Source organism: Trachinotus anak, unplaced genomic scaffold, assembly GCF_046630095.1.
Source record: "Trachinotus anak isolate AG129_WGS33_773 ecotype Australia unplaced genomic scaffold, CSIRO_AGI_Tana_v1 ptg000007l, whole genome shotgun sequence".
In the NCBI taxonomy this organism is placed as follows: Eukaryota; Metazoa; Chordata; class Actinopteri; order Carangiformes; family Carangidae; genus Trachinotus; species Trachinotus anak.
The window spans coordinates 25,742,292-25,754,161 of NW_027273858.1; the positions used below are offsets into that span (position 1 = coordinate 25,742,292).

Below are 11,870 nucleotides of genomic sequence, written 5' to 3' on the forward strand. Positions count from 1 at the left end.
GATGGTGGAGGATTTGAAGCAGGCTGGCACGTGGCAGGTCTCCAGTGAGGTGTTGAAGATGTCTGTGAACACTGGAGACAGCTGATCAGCACAGTGCTTCAGGGATGATGGAGAGACAGAGTCAGGACCGGCTGCTTTGCGGGGGTTCTGCTTCTTAAAAAGCCTGTTGACATCTCTCTCCAGGATAGAGAGAGACGTTCCTTTGGTAGAGGAGGAGGAGGGGGGTTCTGATGTGGCTCTGATGTGGAGGTTAGTGTCAGGCTTGTCCCACTGTCTTTCAAAGCGGCAGTAGAACTCATTCAGATCGTTGGCCAGACGGAAGTCATTAATGGAGTGGGGGGGTTTAGGTTTGTAGTTAGTGATCTGTCTGAGCCCTTTCCAGACAGAAGCAGAGTCGTTGGCTGAGAACTGGAGCTGAAGTTTCTCAGAGTACAGTTGTTTAGCTTCTCTCACCGCCTTGCTAAACCTGTACTTGGACTCTTTAAACTTGTCCCTGTCCCCACTCCTGAAAGCTTCCTCCTTTTGCCTCCTGAGCTGACTGAGCTTAGCTGTGAACCAGGGTTTGTCATTGTTATAACTCACCCTGGTGCGTGATGGGATACAGCAGTCCTCACAGAAGCTGATGTTTGACGTCACAGCCTCTGTGAACTCATCCAGACTGTTGGAAGCAGTCCTGAACACCTCCCAGTCAGTGCAGTCCAAACATGCCCGCAGATCCTCTATGGCTTCACTGCTCCACTGCTTTGATGTCCTCACGACAGGTTTACACAGTTTTAGTTTCTGCCTGTATGTGGGAATCAGGTGGACCATGACATGGTCAGAGTGGCCCAGTGCAGCCCGGGGGACGGTGTGATAAGCTCCACTGATTGTGGTGTAACAGTGGTCCAGAGTGTTCCCCTCTCTGGTCGGGCAATTAACAAACTGTCTGTATTTGGGCAGTTCATGACTGAGGTTCCCTTTGTTAAAGTCACCAAGGACAATAACTACGGAGTCCGGGTTGGTCCGCTCCACACACAGTATCTGCTGTGGCCTGTGGTGGGATGTAAACACCGACCAGGATGAATGAGGTGAACTCCCGGGGGGAGTAGAAGGGCCTGCAGTTTATGATGAAAGTCTCCAGGTCAGGAGAACAGTGCTGCAGGATCACTGTCACGTCTTTGCACCAGCCACTGTTTGCATAAAAGCAGATTCCTCCACCTTTGGTTTTGCCGGACAGCTCTGTGTCGCGATCCGCTCTGAAGAGCTGGAAGCCGGCCAGCTCCAGCGCAGAGTTCGGAATCGATCCACACAGCCACGTCTCCGTGAAGCACAGGACGGCAGATGAGGAAAAGTCTCTGTTCTTCTGCACCAGTAGCTGAAGTTCATCCAGTTTGTTGGGCAGTGAACGCACGTTGGAGAGAAAGATACCTGGGAGAGGTGTGCGGAGTGCACGCCGGCGGAGACGCGCAGGCGCACCGGCACGTTTTCCTCTCCTCCGGCGTTTCACTGCGAGAGCAACGGTCAGTGACCTCTGACCAAAATGTCCAATAATCCCACAGATGAGTCGAGAAAAGTATATATACATATATATAACGACTGCAGCAGCACAGAATGTAATCAATAAATTCACACTGTTTATTCCTCCTTCAGTCATGTGTATGTCGTTCATATGTTGTTCCTCTCTGTGCGACAGGTATCACTCCCTGTGTGGAGCTCAAGTTCAGATTTCATGTTACTTACTGTGTGGCTGTTTCATTCAGACATTAAATACTGATGCATTTGAGAAGTTTGGCTCGAACAGACACAGAAACTAGTTTTATAGAAGTGTCACATACAGCAGGGACCACAATCACCAACAATCTGACATTGTATTTGCATCTTCATGATACATGAGACAAGACAATAACAAAGCCCGACCTTTCATTACACTGACATCTGTCAAATGTCTCAAAGGAGCTGTTGTGTTGAATGAGACATGGGTGTGATATCAAAGACAAACTTCAGTGGAAGTACGGTTGTGCTCATAAGTTTACATACCCTGGCAGAATTTGTGATTTTTTGGCCATTTTTCAGAGAATATGAATGATAAGAGAAAAACTTTTTTTCCCCTCATGGTTAGTGGTTGGGTGAAGTCATTTATTGTCAAACAACTGTGTTTCCTCTTTTTGAATCAACAGAAACTTCCCAAATGACCCTGATCAAAAGTTTACATACCCTGGAGATTTTGGCCTGATGACATGCACACAAGTTGACACAAACGGGTTTGAATGGCTACTTAAGGTAACCATCCTCACCTGTGATCTGTTTGCTTCTAATCAGTGTGTGTATAAAAGGTCAGTGAGTTTCTGGGCTCCTGACAGACCCTTGCATCTTTCATCCAGTGCTGCACTGACGTTTCTGGATTCTGAGTCATGGGGAAAGCAAAAGAATTGTCAAAGGATCTGCGGGAACAGGTAGTTGAACTGTATAAAACAGGAAAGGGATATAAAAAGATATCCAAGGACTTGAGAATGCCAATCAGCAGTGTTCAAACTCTAATTAAGAAGTGGAAATTGAGGGATTCTGTTGAAACCAAACCACGGTCAGGTAGACCAATAAAAATTTCAGCTACAACTGCCAGGAAAATTGTTCGGGATGCAAAGAAAAACCCACAAATAACTTCAGCTGAAATACAGGACTCTCTGAAAAAAGGTGGCGTGGCTGTTTCAAGATGCACAATAAGGAGGCACTTGAAGAAAAATGGGCTGCATGGTCGAGTCGCCAGAAGAAAGCCATTACTACGCAAATGGCACAAAGCATCCCGCTTACAATACGCCAAACAGCACAGAGACAAGCCTCAAAACTTCTGGAACAAAGTCCTTTGGAGTGATGAGACCAAAATTGAACCTTTTGGCCACAACCATAAACGTTACATTTGGAGAGGAGTCAACAAGGCCTATGATGAAAGGTACACCATTCCTACTGTGAAATTCGGAGGTGGATCGCTGATGTTTTGGGGATGTGTGAGCTACAAAGGCACTGGAAACTTGGTCAAAATTGATGGCAAGATGAATGTAGCATGTTATCAGAAAATACTGGAGGAAAATTTGCACTCATCAGCCTGGAAGCTGCGCATGGGACGTACTTGGACGTTCCAACATGACAACGATCCAAAACACAAGGCCAAGTCGACCTATCATTGGCTACAGCAGAATAAAGTGAAGGTTCTGGAGTGCCCATCTCAGTCTCCTGACCTCAATATCATTGAGCCACTCTGGGGAGATCTCAAACGTGCAGTTCATGCAAGACAGCCCAAGAATTTACAGGAACTGGAGGCTTTTTGCCAAGAGGAATGGGCAGCTTTACCATCTGAGAAAATAAAGAACCTCATCCACAACTACCACAAAAGACTTCAAGCTGTCATTGATGTTAAAGGGGGCAATACACGGTATTAAGAACTGGGGTATGTAAACTTTTGATCAGGGTCATTTGGGTAGTTTCTGTTGTCATTATGATTTAAAAAGAGCAAACACAGTTGTTTGATAATAAATGACTTCACCCAACCACTAACCATGAGTGAAAGAAAAGTTTTGTTATCATTCATATTCTCTGAAAAATGGCCAAAAAATCAGAAATTCTGCCAGGGTATGTAAACTTATGAGCACAACTGTATACTCTGTGGATAATTTCACTTCCCTTTAGGGTTATGGGTGTAAAAAATGTTTTGTCCCACATGAAAATCAGTGGCACCAGGTGAGTCCCCACGATCGTATTTATGATGTGGAGTGGTAAGAAATCTTACTTTGGAAAAAGTATCCAAACATCCTTCAGTATAACAGACTTATCTGCTCTCCATGCACACACACACACACACACACACACACACACACACACACAGGTAGAGAGGTATGAACAACACCAGTCAAAAAAAAAAAGAAAAAAAGTGGTGAACGTGGTGACACTTAAAGCTCTCCTCTATCTTCATCCTTTGATTTGTGATAGTTATGCAAACACATCTAACCTGTAATTCATCTGCAATAAGGTCAAAGTCACGAGCACAAAGGTTTGGAGGGAACGTGAAGGCAAACAGGTGAGCGTAATCAACGTGCTGAGGATGTGAGAGAAAACCAAACTGTCACACACAGCCTGGTGAAGTGAAGACATCTTCACCGTGGTCTAATCTGCTCCTCAGCTTTGTGAACTGATTAAGAATTTAAAGGCTGATTCAAACAATGTAACAATGTAAATAAAAGTAATTTAAAGGGTTACCCCACCATCAACATTTAAATCACTAATGTGAACCTGCTATTAGTCTGACAGGTGTTTTAATACACAGACTGACACTGAATACAGCAGGTTTTTCAATTATGGTCGGCTGAGAATCACAAAATACTGTTTTATTCATCCACAGCCGCAGCTCTTCAACAATGCATTTAAATATACCTACAACTGATATGATAAAATTGTGATTAACAGAACAGTAAAAAAGTACTGAGCATGATGCAGTGTTCATGTCAGCAGGAGCAGTCGAGTAGGAAAAACCATAAATGAAGTGATCTCATTTCCTGTGATGCTTGACAATGACAAAGCTGTGTGCAGGCTGCTCCTCCTCTGCTCGGCCTGCTGCTGCTCTCTCAGGATCTTCTCCTCCCTGCTGCCCACTGCTGCCTTCACAGCTCTGACAGTCCGTCAGGGCTGAGGGGTGACACACAGTGGGCTGCTTCTGCTCTTTCATCACTGCAGGATCAAGCTGAGAGGACCTGGTGCATCTACCAGCATCATGGCTCAGTGCTGGACCTGTCTCCATCACTGGCTTCCTGAGGGTCTGCATGTCTGCCTCTCCCTCCGTGCTCACCTTTCTTTCTTTCTTCCTCCTCTCTTTGTTTGAGTTCTCCTCTCTTCTCTTGACTTCTCCTTTTCTCTTGGGTTCCTGTTTGCCCTCCTGCACAGAGAGCTGGCCCATCCTCTCTGCCAGCTCTCTCAAATCCTTCTCCTCATCCTCAGTGCCCAGGGAGGAAGGCTCTGGTTGGGTCGGACTCTTGTTTTGTATACCTGTGAAAATCGGTTCCACATGTAAACTGCATTAAAGCAAGTAACAAAACATGAAACAGATGTTCATCATGTGAAGTTAGAGGGTCAGTAGCGTAACAACTTCATGAAGATTAGGGGTGGGCATTATGATGACGTATTGCGTACTATGAGACGAGCTGTTTCCTGCGGTCACTGTCCTCTGCATACCTCTGCTCCTCTGAGACCACTGAGGACAGAAGTATTTTGACATTTGGCCAGAGACAAATGTTTCTGTCAGACTGTTTTATCCATAAAGTGTCCTTGAATATTTTATGAATTTACATATACTATGATAAAGGATTTTAGTTCATGTCTAATGGGAATGAATTCCTCATTCAAAAATGTTGAGCTTTTTATGCTGTTGAGTGCAGAATTTATTAAAAATTTTCTGTATGTTTTTTATGTATGTAATGTTTTGATTGATTGTTTTCGCACATACAATCCACTGAGCATGAAAATATAGTAGTTGGTGAGTGAGAGTGTGTGTGTGTGTGTGTGTGTGTGTGTGTGTGTGTGTGTGTGTGTGTTACCTGCCCCGGTCTCCTGCTGCACCCAGGCAGGAGGCCCTGCTGTGGGCTGAGACTCTCCGGGCTTCAGGCCGTGCTCTGCCTTGGCTCCAGCTCTCAGTGTGATGTGAAGGGAAATGGCCTGAGGACAGCTGAACTCATCATCAGCTCTGCTTCCATCAGTGTTACTGAAGCTGCTGCTGCTGGTGTTCCCTGGTGTGCTGGTCCCACCGCTGTTTCTGTCATTATAACCGCTACTTCGGTCATTGTCACCCAACACCTCATCAGCTTTGCTTCCATCATGTTTACTGCAGATAGCTGTCAGAGCAGCTTTGGTGCCTTTGATACAGTCTCTTCTGGGGAGTTCAGCAGCTTTACAATCATTGCTGTAATTATGACTGACAGCTTTACTGCTGCTTCTGCAGCTGTTTGCTTGGTGAGGTTTGTCTGGCACCAGGGGGCGGCCCCTGAAGGCCAGGTCAGGGTAGGTTCTCTGCATCTCCATAATGGACTGGTCTGCACTGCTGAGGTGGCAGTGTCGAGGCTTGGGCTGTGGGTTCACTGCAAGCCTAGTGTCAGAATACAGATGTACCTGGAGGAAGAAAAGCACAGACTGCTAGTTCTGCTGCTAGACTCTAGTTTTATGTCCTTGTGGACAAAATGGCATCATGAATGTCTGACTCAGAAAATCCAAGTTGTCCATCTGTATGTGTGTCAAACACCTGAATCATAATGGATCAAGGTTTTAAGGCAAAGTTGTGTGCTGGTGTGTTGATATGATGAGACTCGTGGTGGAAACAGCTGATGAACTAGTGTTTTAGCTGAAGATGAAACATTTGTTGAGCACAGCATGAAAGATCACTGATATCTGACATCATTCCTCTCAGTTCTCACTGCTGTGCCGTCAGCTCCTTCTCTTTCTTTTTCTCTTTAAGCTGCTTTTAAAACACGTGCAAAGCTCTGAATTAACTCGCTCCCTCATTCCTGTCTGACACCTCATATTCCATCTCATGCTCTGCATTCTCAGAATTAAGGGCTCTTGTCCTAAGTTCAAAAAGTTCAAGTTAAAAAGTGAAAGAGTTCAAAAGATGTCTGCTGGCTGCAGAGCCCTTTCCCTTCTGTGGAACAACCTCCCTGCTGACATCAGTTAACACAGTAGAGTCCATGTTGTCGTGCTAATGAGATCACTGTAAAACTTCTGAACAACTCTAAAGCACATGAGTGTCTATGTCTGTCTATGCCTGTCTATGTCTCCACCCCCCCACCGTCTCCCCCTCCCTCCCTGGGTCTGGTTCTGCTCCAGGTTTCTGCACCTTACAAAACAAAGCAGTCACCAGGTGCCTGCTCATGCTGGGGCCTGCTGGGCCTCTGTATTCTGTATTATAAAAACTACAGTCTACAGACCTGCTCTATATGAAAAGTACTGAGATAAGCTCTGTTGTGACCTGGTGCTGTATAAAAATAGAGCTGTCAAATTTAACGTGATAATAACGAGTTTACGCAAATGCCTTTAGACGCCACAAGGTTTTTCTTTGAAGCGCGACCATAGACGCACGTTCTGTGATTATGGCCCCGTAGTTTGGGAAATCAGAAAGGGGCGTTGTGGATGGCAGCAGAAACAAACCTCCTGCTTCACAGCCTGCATGCAGGACCTTTGAGGTTATTCTGGAGAATATTCTGGACAGTATTTGTCATTATTTTGGATTGATGCAATAATAATAAACATACATTTGCATAAAGCAAACATATTTGTCCGTTTCCATGTTGGTAAGAGTATTAAAAACTTGAAAAATATCCTGTTAAGGTACATTTAGACCAGGAAAAAAAGTATGATTAATTTGCAATTAATCACAATGAAATATTTTAATTGATTGACAGCCCTAATAAAAAAGAAACTTGAATCGTCCTTCTCCACAGTCAACTTGCTCTCTGCACTCTGTCCCACCTCTTTTTTATCTGCCTCTTCCTTCTTCCTCTCCTCTTCCTTCTGCTCTGTTGTTGTCTTCTTCTCTGTGGCTTCCTCTGGTTTTGAATGCCCCACTCTCCTGTGCAGAAGCTCCAGCCACTCCTGCAGTGCAAGGTCACAGCTGTCACACTGAGCCATGAAATGAGACCAGGTCACTGTGACCACTGACCACATCCTGTGGCTGCCCACCATTTGCATACACGTATTGTGGAGACACTCAGTATCACATTGGTTTTTCATAGTAATGAGCTACACTCACTTACACTGTGTGCTCAATCATTGTTCAAAGAAGAAGGTCACTCAATATTATGAGCATAATGTAGCCGTGCTTCTTTTTTCAACATATTCCTTTTCTAAAAGTCAACTTCTGCTAATTGCAGCCGGGAACTATATCATTTTCTTTTATGGCTTTTATTGATGGATTCTGGCTTAGTCTCTACATTATGCATGTTATTTTCTTTGTTTTTGACTCTTTTTAAAGCCGCTTTGTGTAGGATTTGACAGACAGAAGTGAGTGACCTACAGATGCATCAGAATCCTTTGAAAGATGATTTAATCACAGCGGTTTTTTAAAAACACTGATTGTAGTATAAGTAGCTGCTCTTTGATTGGACTATAATATGGCAAATGTGAAGTGTGGTTGGATGATTTTTGATCTCACCTGTGGTGCCAGCTGATCCTTCTCCAGCCGCTCCAGGAGGTGGTAGCACTCCACCCTGGCAAGCAGCAGCTCGAAGCCCACCAGTATGGCTCTGTCTGGGTCAGCATCCTCACTGAGTCTGAACTCACTGCAAATCATCAAGCAGTAAAGAGGCAAGCGAGACAAAGAGTGATGAGAAGAGTGGGGCAAAAGCCTTGAATCCAGTGTCAACCTCAAGCCCCCAAATGTCCCACCAGCTCACTGCTGACATTTGTAAAGTCAGAGCAGTTTCCAGTTAAGTGGTTTGCACACGTTGCAAAATTTAAAAACAAAATGAGACTTAAAATCTCTTAAGTGCCATTTCCCTGATTTGAGTTCAGGCCTATTACACTGTGAACAAGTGGATATGTTTCTCCAGGTATAGAGACACTATAGCAGCTGCAGGAACAGGCCACGTGGCCTGATGTCTACAGTATTGTCTACAGACTTGCTCCTTTTCTCCCTCTTGTTCTGTACCTTTGTGGGGCGTCGGTATGGGGCAGGTAGCCAATAGAAGCCAGGACTGACTCAATGGTGGAACTGCTGAGAACTGGCAGAAGGTGGTAAACAAATGGACCTGTAAAAGTCTAAAAGAGACACACATTTCATTTTTTAGGCCTTTATTTATAGGTACAGTGAGAGAGAGACAGGAAAGTTGGATAGAGAATGTGGGGATGGCATACAGCAAAGGGCTGCAGGTCGGATTCAAACCGGCCGCTGCCTTAATGGTATGTGCTCTACCAGGTGAGCCCCCAAGGCGCCCCAACATTTCTTCTTATCAGCTGACATACAGATGTAGACTGTGCTTGCTCTGGATGTCTTACTGCAGAATGTTGGGTGACAGACACACTGAGGGTTGGACCAACACTGCCAACATTAGACTCAACTACAACAACAGCAATTTTCATCACTATATTTTTTTCTGAATCTGAATTGGGTTTTCTTTTTTGTGTGTTTATATACACTTGATTTACAGTGATGATCAAACTCTTCATGATTTTAATATCTGTGTAATGGTAGATTCAACATGTAGCATCACTGTCTGCGGTTTAACTTTTTTCTTTCTGTCAACAACATGTCCTGATCCCACTAACATATCAGAGATGTATCCTCATTTTTGTTCAGACATTCACTTCTACCAAAGCTTCTGTGGGACAGTGACAGCATGAATGAATGATGATAATTGTTTTATAACACTGTTAGAAATTCAGTGCGTCTCTACCTGCTCGCTGTGTCTCTGTCTCATTGTTAATCACTCTGTGCTTTCAGGTGTTTTTCCGTACCGCAGCCTGCACACAAACAGGAACTGGAAGAGCTGATATACAACCATCTGGAACCACTTCTGAAGTTTCATTCCAAAATAAAATCACATGATCTCTCCTCTAGCACCTGCTCAACAGGATTTCTACCACAATTGTTCTATAATACATAATGATCTCTTGGATGTATGTGATGGGTTTTAATGTGTGTGTTAAAAACAAAACAAAAAATCAACTCTCATACAAGTTATTGGATAAAAACAGTTTGATACCAGTCACCTCTAATGTACATACATGAGACTGGATTATGAACTGGCTTTAGGTGGAAAAATGCACCTTTAAAACACAGTGTCACCTGATGTAGGAGCCATATTAATAATTGGTAAACTATTTGGTAACCTAATAGTAGAGATGTTGAAATGTTCCTTTAGTCATGTTGCTGGTTACGTCAGAGCCAATCGCTCTCAGCTGGAGTTAATTCTTGCTCCATAAAAGTCTATGGAGCAGGACAGCTTTTTCACCGGTGTGCCAAGTTGAGCACAAAGACTGGATCTTGTAACTTTATTTATGTTCCGAGTAAACATTTTTAAAGAAGTTAGTGCTTCCGAAGATTCATTTCAGCAGCTCATTTTTGCTCTTGGGCCCATTAGTAACTTAATCCAGTCATGGTTTTCACCTCCTCTGTGGGGCCACCAGTATTTAAGTAACTCCACACAGCTCATCAGGCTGTGCTCCCCGTCAATAAACGGTTGAGCCATTAAGACTATGCAAGTTTGAATACTGCTGGATGAACTAAAACACAGGCTTTGTGTATTTCCAGAGAGTGAATGAACAGAGGTGAAGAGAGGAGACAGGAGAGAGAGACAAACACAGGATGCAACAGTGGAAACAGTAAACAGGTTGCAACTGATTCCAGATTTAAAGAAAACAATGGAGGAGGAAAAGAGAAAGAGAAACTGATTCAGAACCAGCCCAGGGGTCATTTGATAAAGAGACATGAAGGCTCCAAAGTCCGACAGGCAGGAAAACAGTCAGCTCATTGATTTATAATGTAAACCCAACCAAATCCAGACCACAAGACTGAAACCTGTAATGACTGACAGATAAAATACAGGACTAACGGCACAGCAGCTTTATTCATGCAGACTGTAGTTCCCGACGGTGTGCCAGGATCATCGAGCACAGGCTTCCCATCAAACTGCTCACACATCAGAGAAGTTACGAATGAATTCACATCACAGCTGCAATATTCCAATCACTCATCTATAATCAATATACAAACCATTCAGAGAGTGTGACAGGATAATTCCACAGTGCAGACAGACACAGAGAGCAGTGACCTCTGATGAAGAGGAGCAGAAAGACAGGAGGGAAGAGAGAGAGCCACCTTCAGCGTCTTGAACTCCTTCTTCCAGGGCTGGAGGAACAGGTTGACGCACAGAGTTTCCAGCAGCTCGGTGGCTCTGATGAAGGCGGACAGGTGCTTCCTGCAGTCTGTGCTCAGGGCTTCAGAGTGCTGGCCCACGGCCTGGTAGAAAGGGAACACGGTGAAAGTCCCTCTGGGCTCCGGGTCCCTCAGCAAATACTGAGCCGCCTTCTTCAGCAGCCGCGCATCGCCGCACGACCGAGCCTCGGTGCCCGGCTGAAGGGAGCCGCTCACATAGTCGTCAAAGAGCTCCTGGCGGGAAACCTCCGCCTGCTCTGCCGCTCCGGGACCGTCTTTCATGACCGCCACACCGCCCGACACACCGGCAGCGAGTCTCTGGCAAACTATGAGGAAGTGTGGCCGTCAAACAACCTGACGAGGAAGTGAAAGTGAGAGCGGCCGTGCTTCCTGCTGCCTGTCCGCACAGACGGCACCCTGTCCGGGCGCGAGCAGCGGGCGTCCCCGCGGAAATGACACGGAGTGATAAAACACGCTCTATAAAATATAACAGCACTTAGAAACATCTTCCAGCCACATCAGGACAAAACTGTACGAATGTACCTAAGTTGCATTATACTGTGAAGTTGCACTGTCTTGTTACAGAGCACCGTTATCTCGGACCGCTTTTCCTTCTCTGTCTTGTATTTTAGGAGAATGTCTGAAGAGCTGTCGAGCAAGATGAACAAGTCTGAGACAGTTCCCCGTTACAAAATCCAGTGTCAGCATCTCTTCAAGCATCTGAAATGTACTATATATCTATATATAGATATATAGATATAGAGACATGTAGACAGATACACAGATAGATAGATACACAGATAGATAGACAGACAGACAGATAGACAGATAGATAGATAGACAGACAGACAGATAGATAGATAGATAGATAGATAGATAGATAGATAGATACACAGATAGATAGACAGACAGACAGATAGACAGATAGATAGATAGACAGACAGACAGATAGATAGATAGATAGATAGATAGATAGATAGACAGACAG

The 11,870-nt window shown here is 44.6% G+C and overlaps 1 protein-coding gene across 1 annotated transcript; it reads right to left on the reverse strand.

Moving 5' to 3' along the window:
* Positions 1-1,588: 1,588 nt before the first annotated feature.
* LOC139623397 (uncharacterized) lies at positions 1,589-11,382 on the reverse strand. Its single transcript, XM_071481628.1, has 6 exons — positions 10,826-11,382; positions 8,657-8,766; positions 8,162-8,288; positions 7,480-7,602; positions 5,559-6,126; positions 1,589-5,010 (listed from the first exon to the last, which is right to left on the reverse strand). Exons 1-6 carry the CDS (start codon positions 11,162-11,164, stop codon positions 4,517-4,519), a joined length of 1,761 nt encoding a protein of 586 aa, XP_071337729.1. The 5' UTR covers positions 11,165-11,382; the 3' UTR covers positions 1,589-4,516.
* Positions 11,383-11,870: the final 488 nt, after the last annotated feature.

Coding starts and splice junctions, on each gene's coding strand:
- LOC139623397 (XM_071481628.1), bottom strand. CDS start 11,164: ATGAAAGACGGTCCCGGAGCGGCAGAGCAGGCGGAGGTTTCCCGCCAG. Junction 7,603..8,161: donor AGGATCAGCTGGCACCACAG/GTGAGATCAAAA, acceptor CTTGCACTGCAG/GAGTGGCTGGAGCTTCTGCA. Junction 6,127..7,479: donor AAGAGGCAGATAAAAAAGAG/GTGGGACAGAGT, acceptor TTCTTCCTCCAG/GTACATCTGTATTCTGACAC.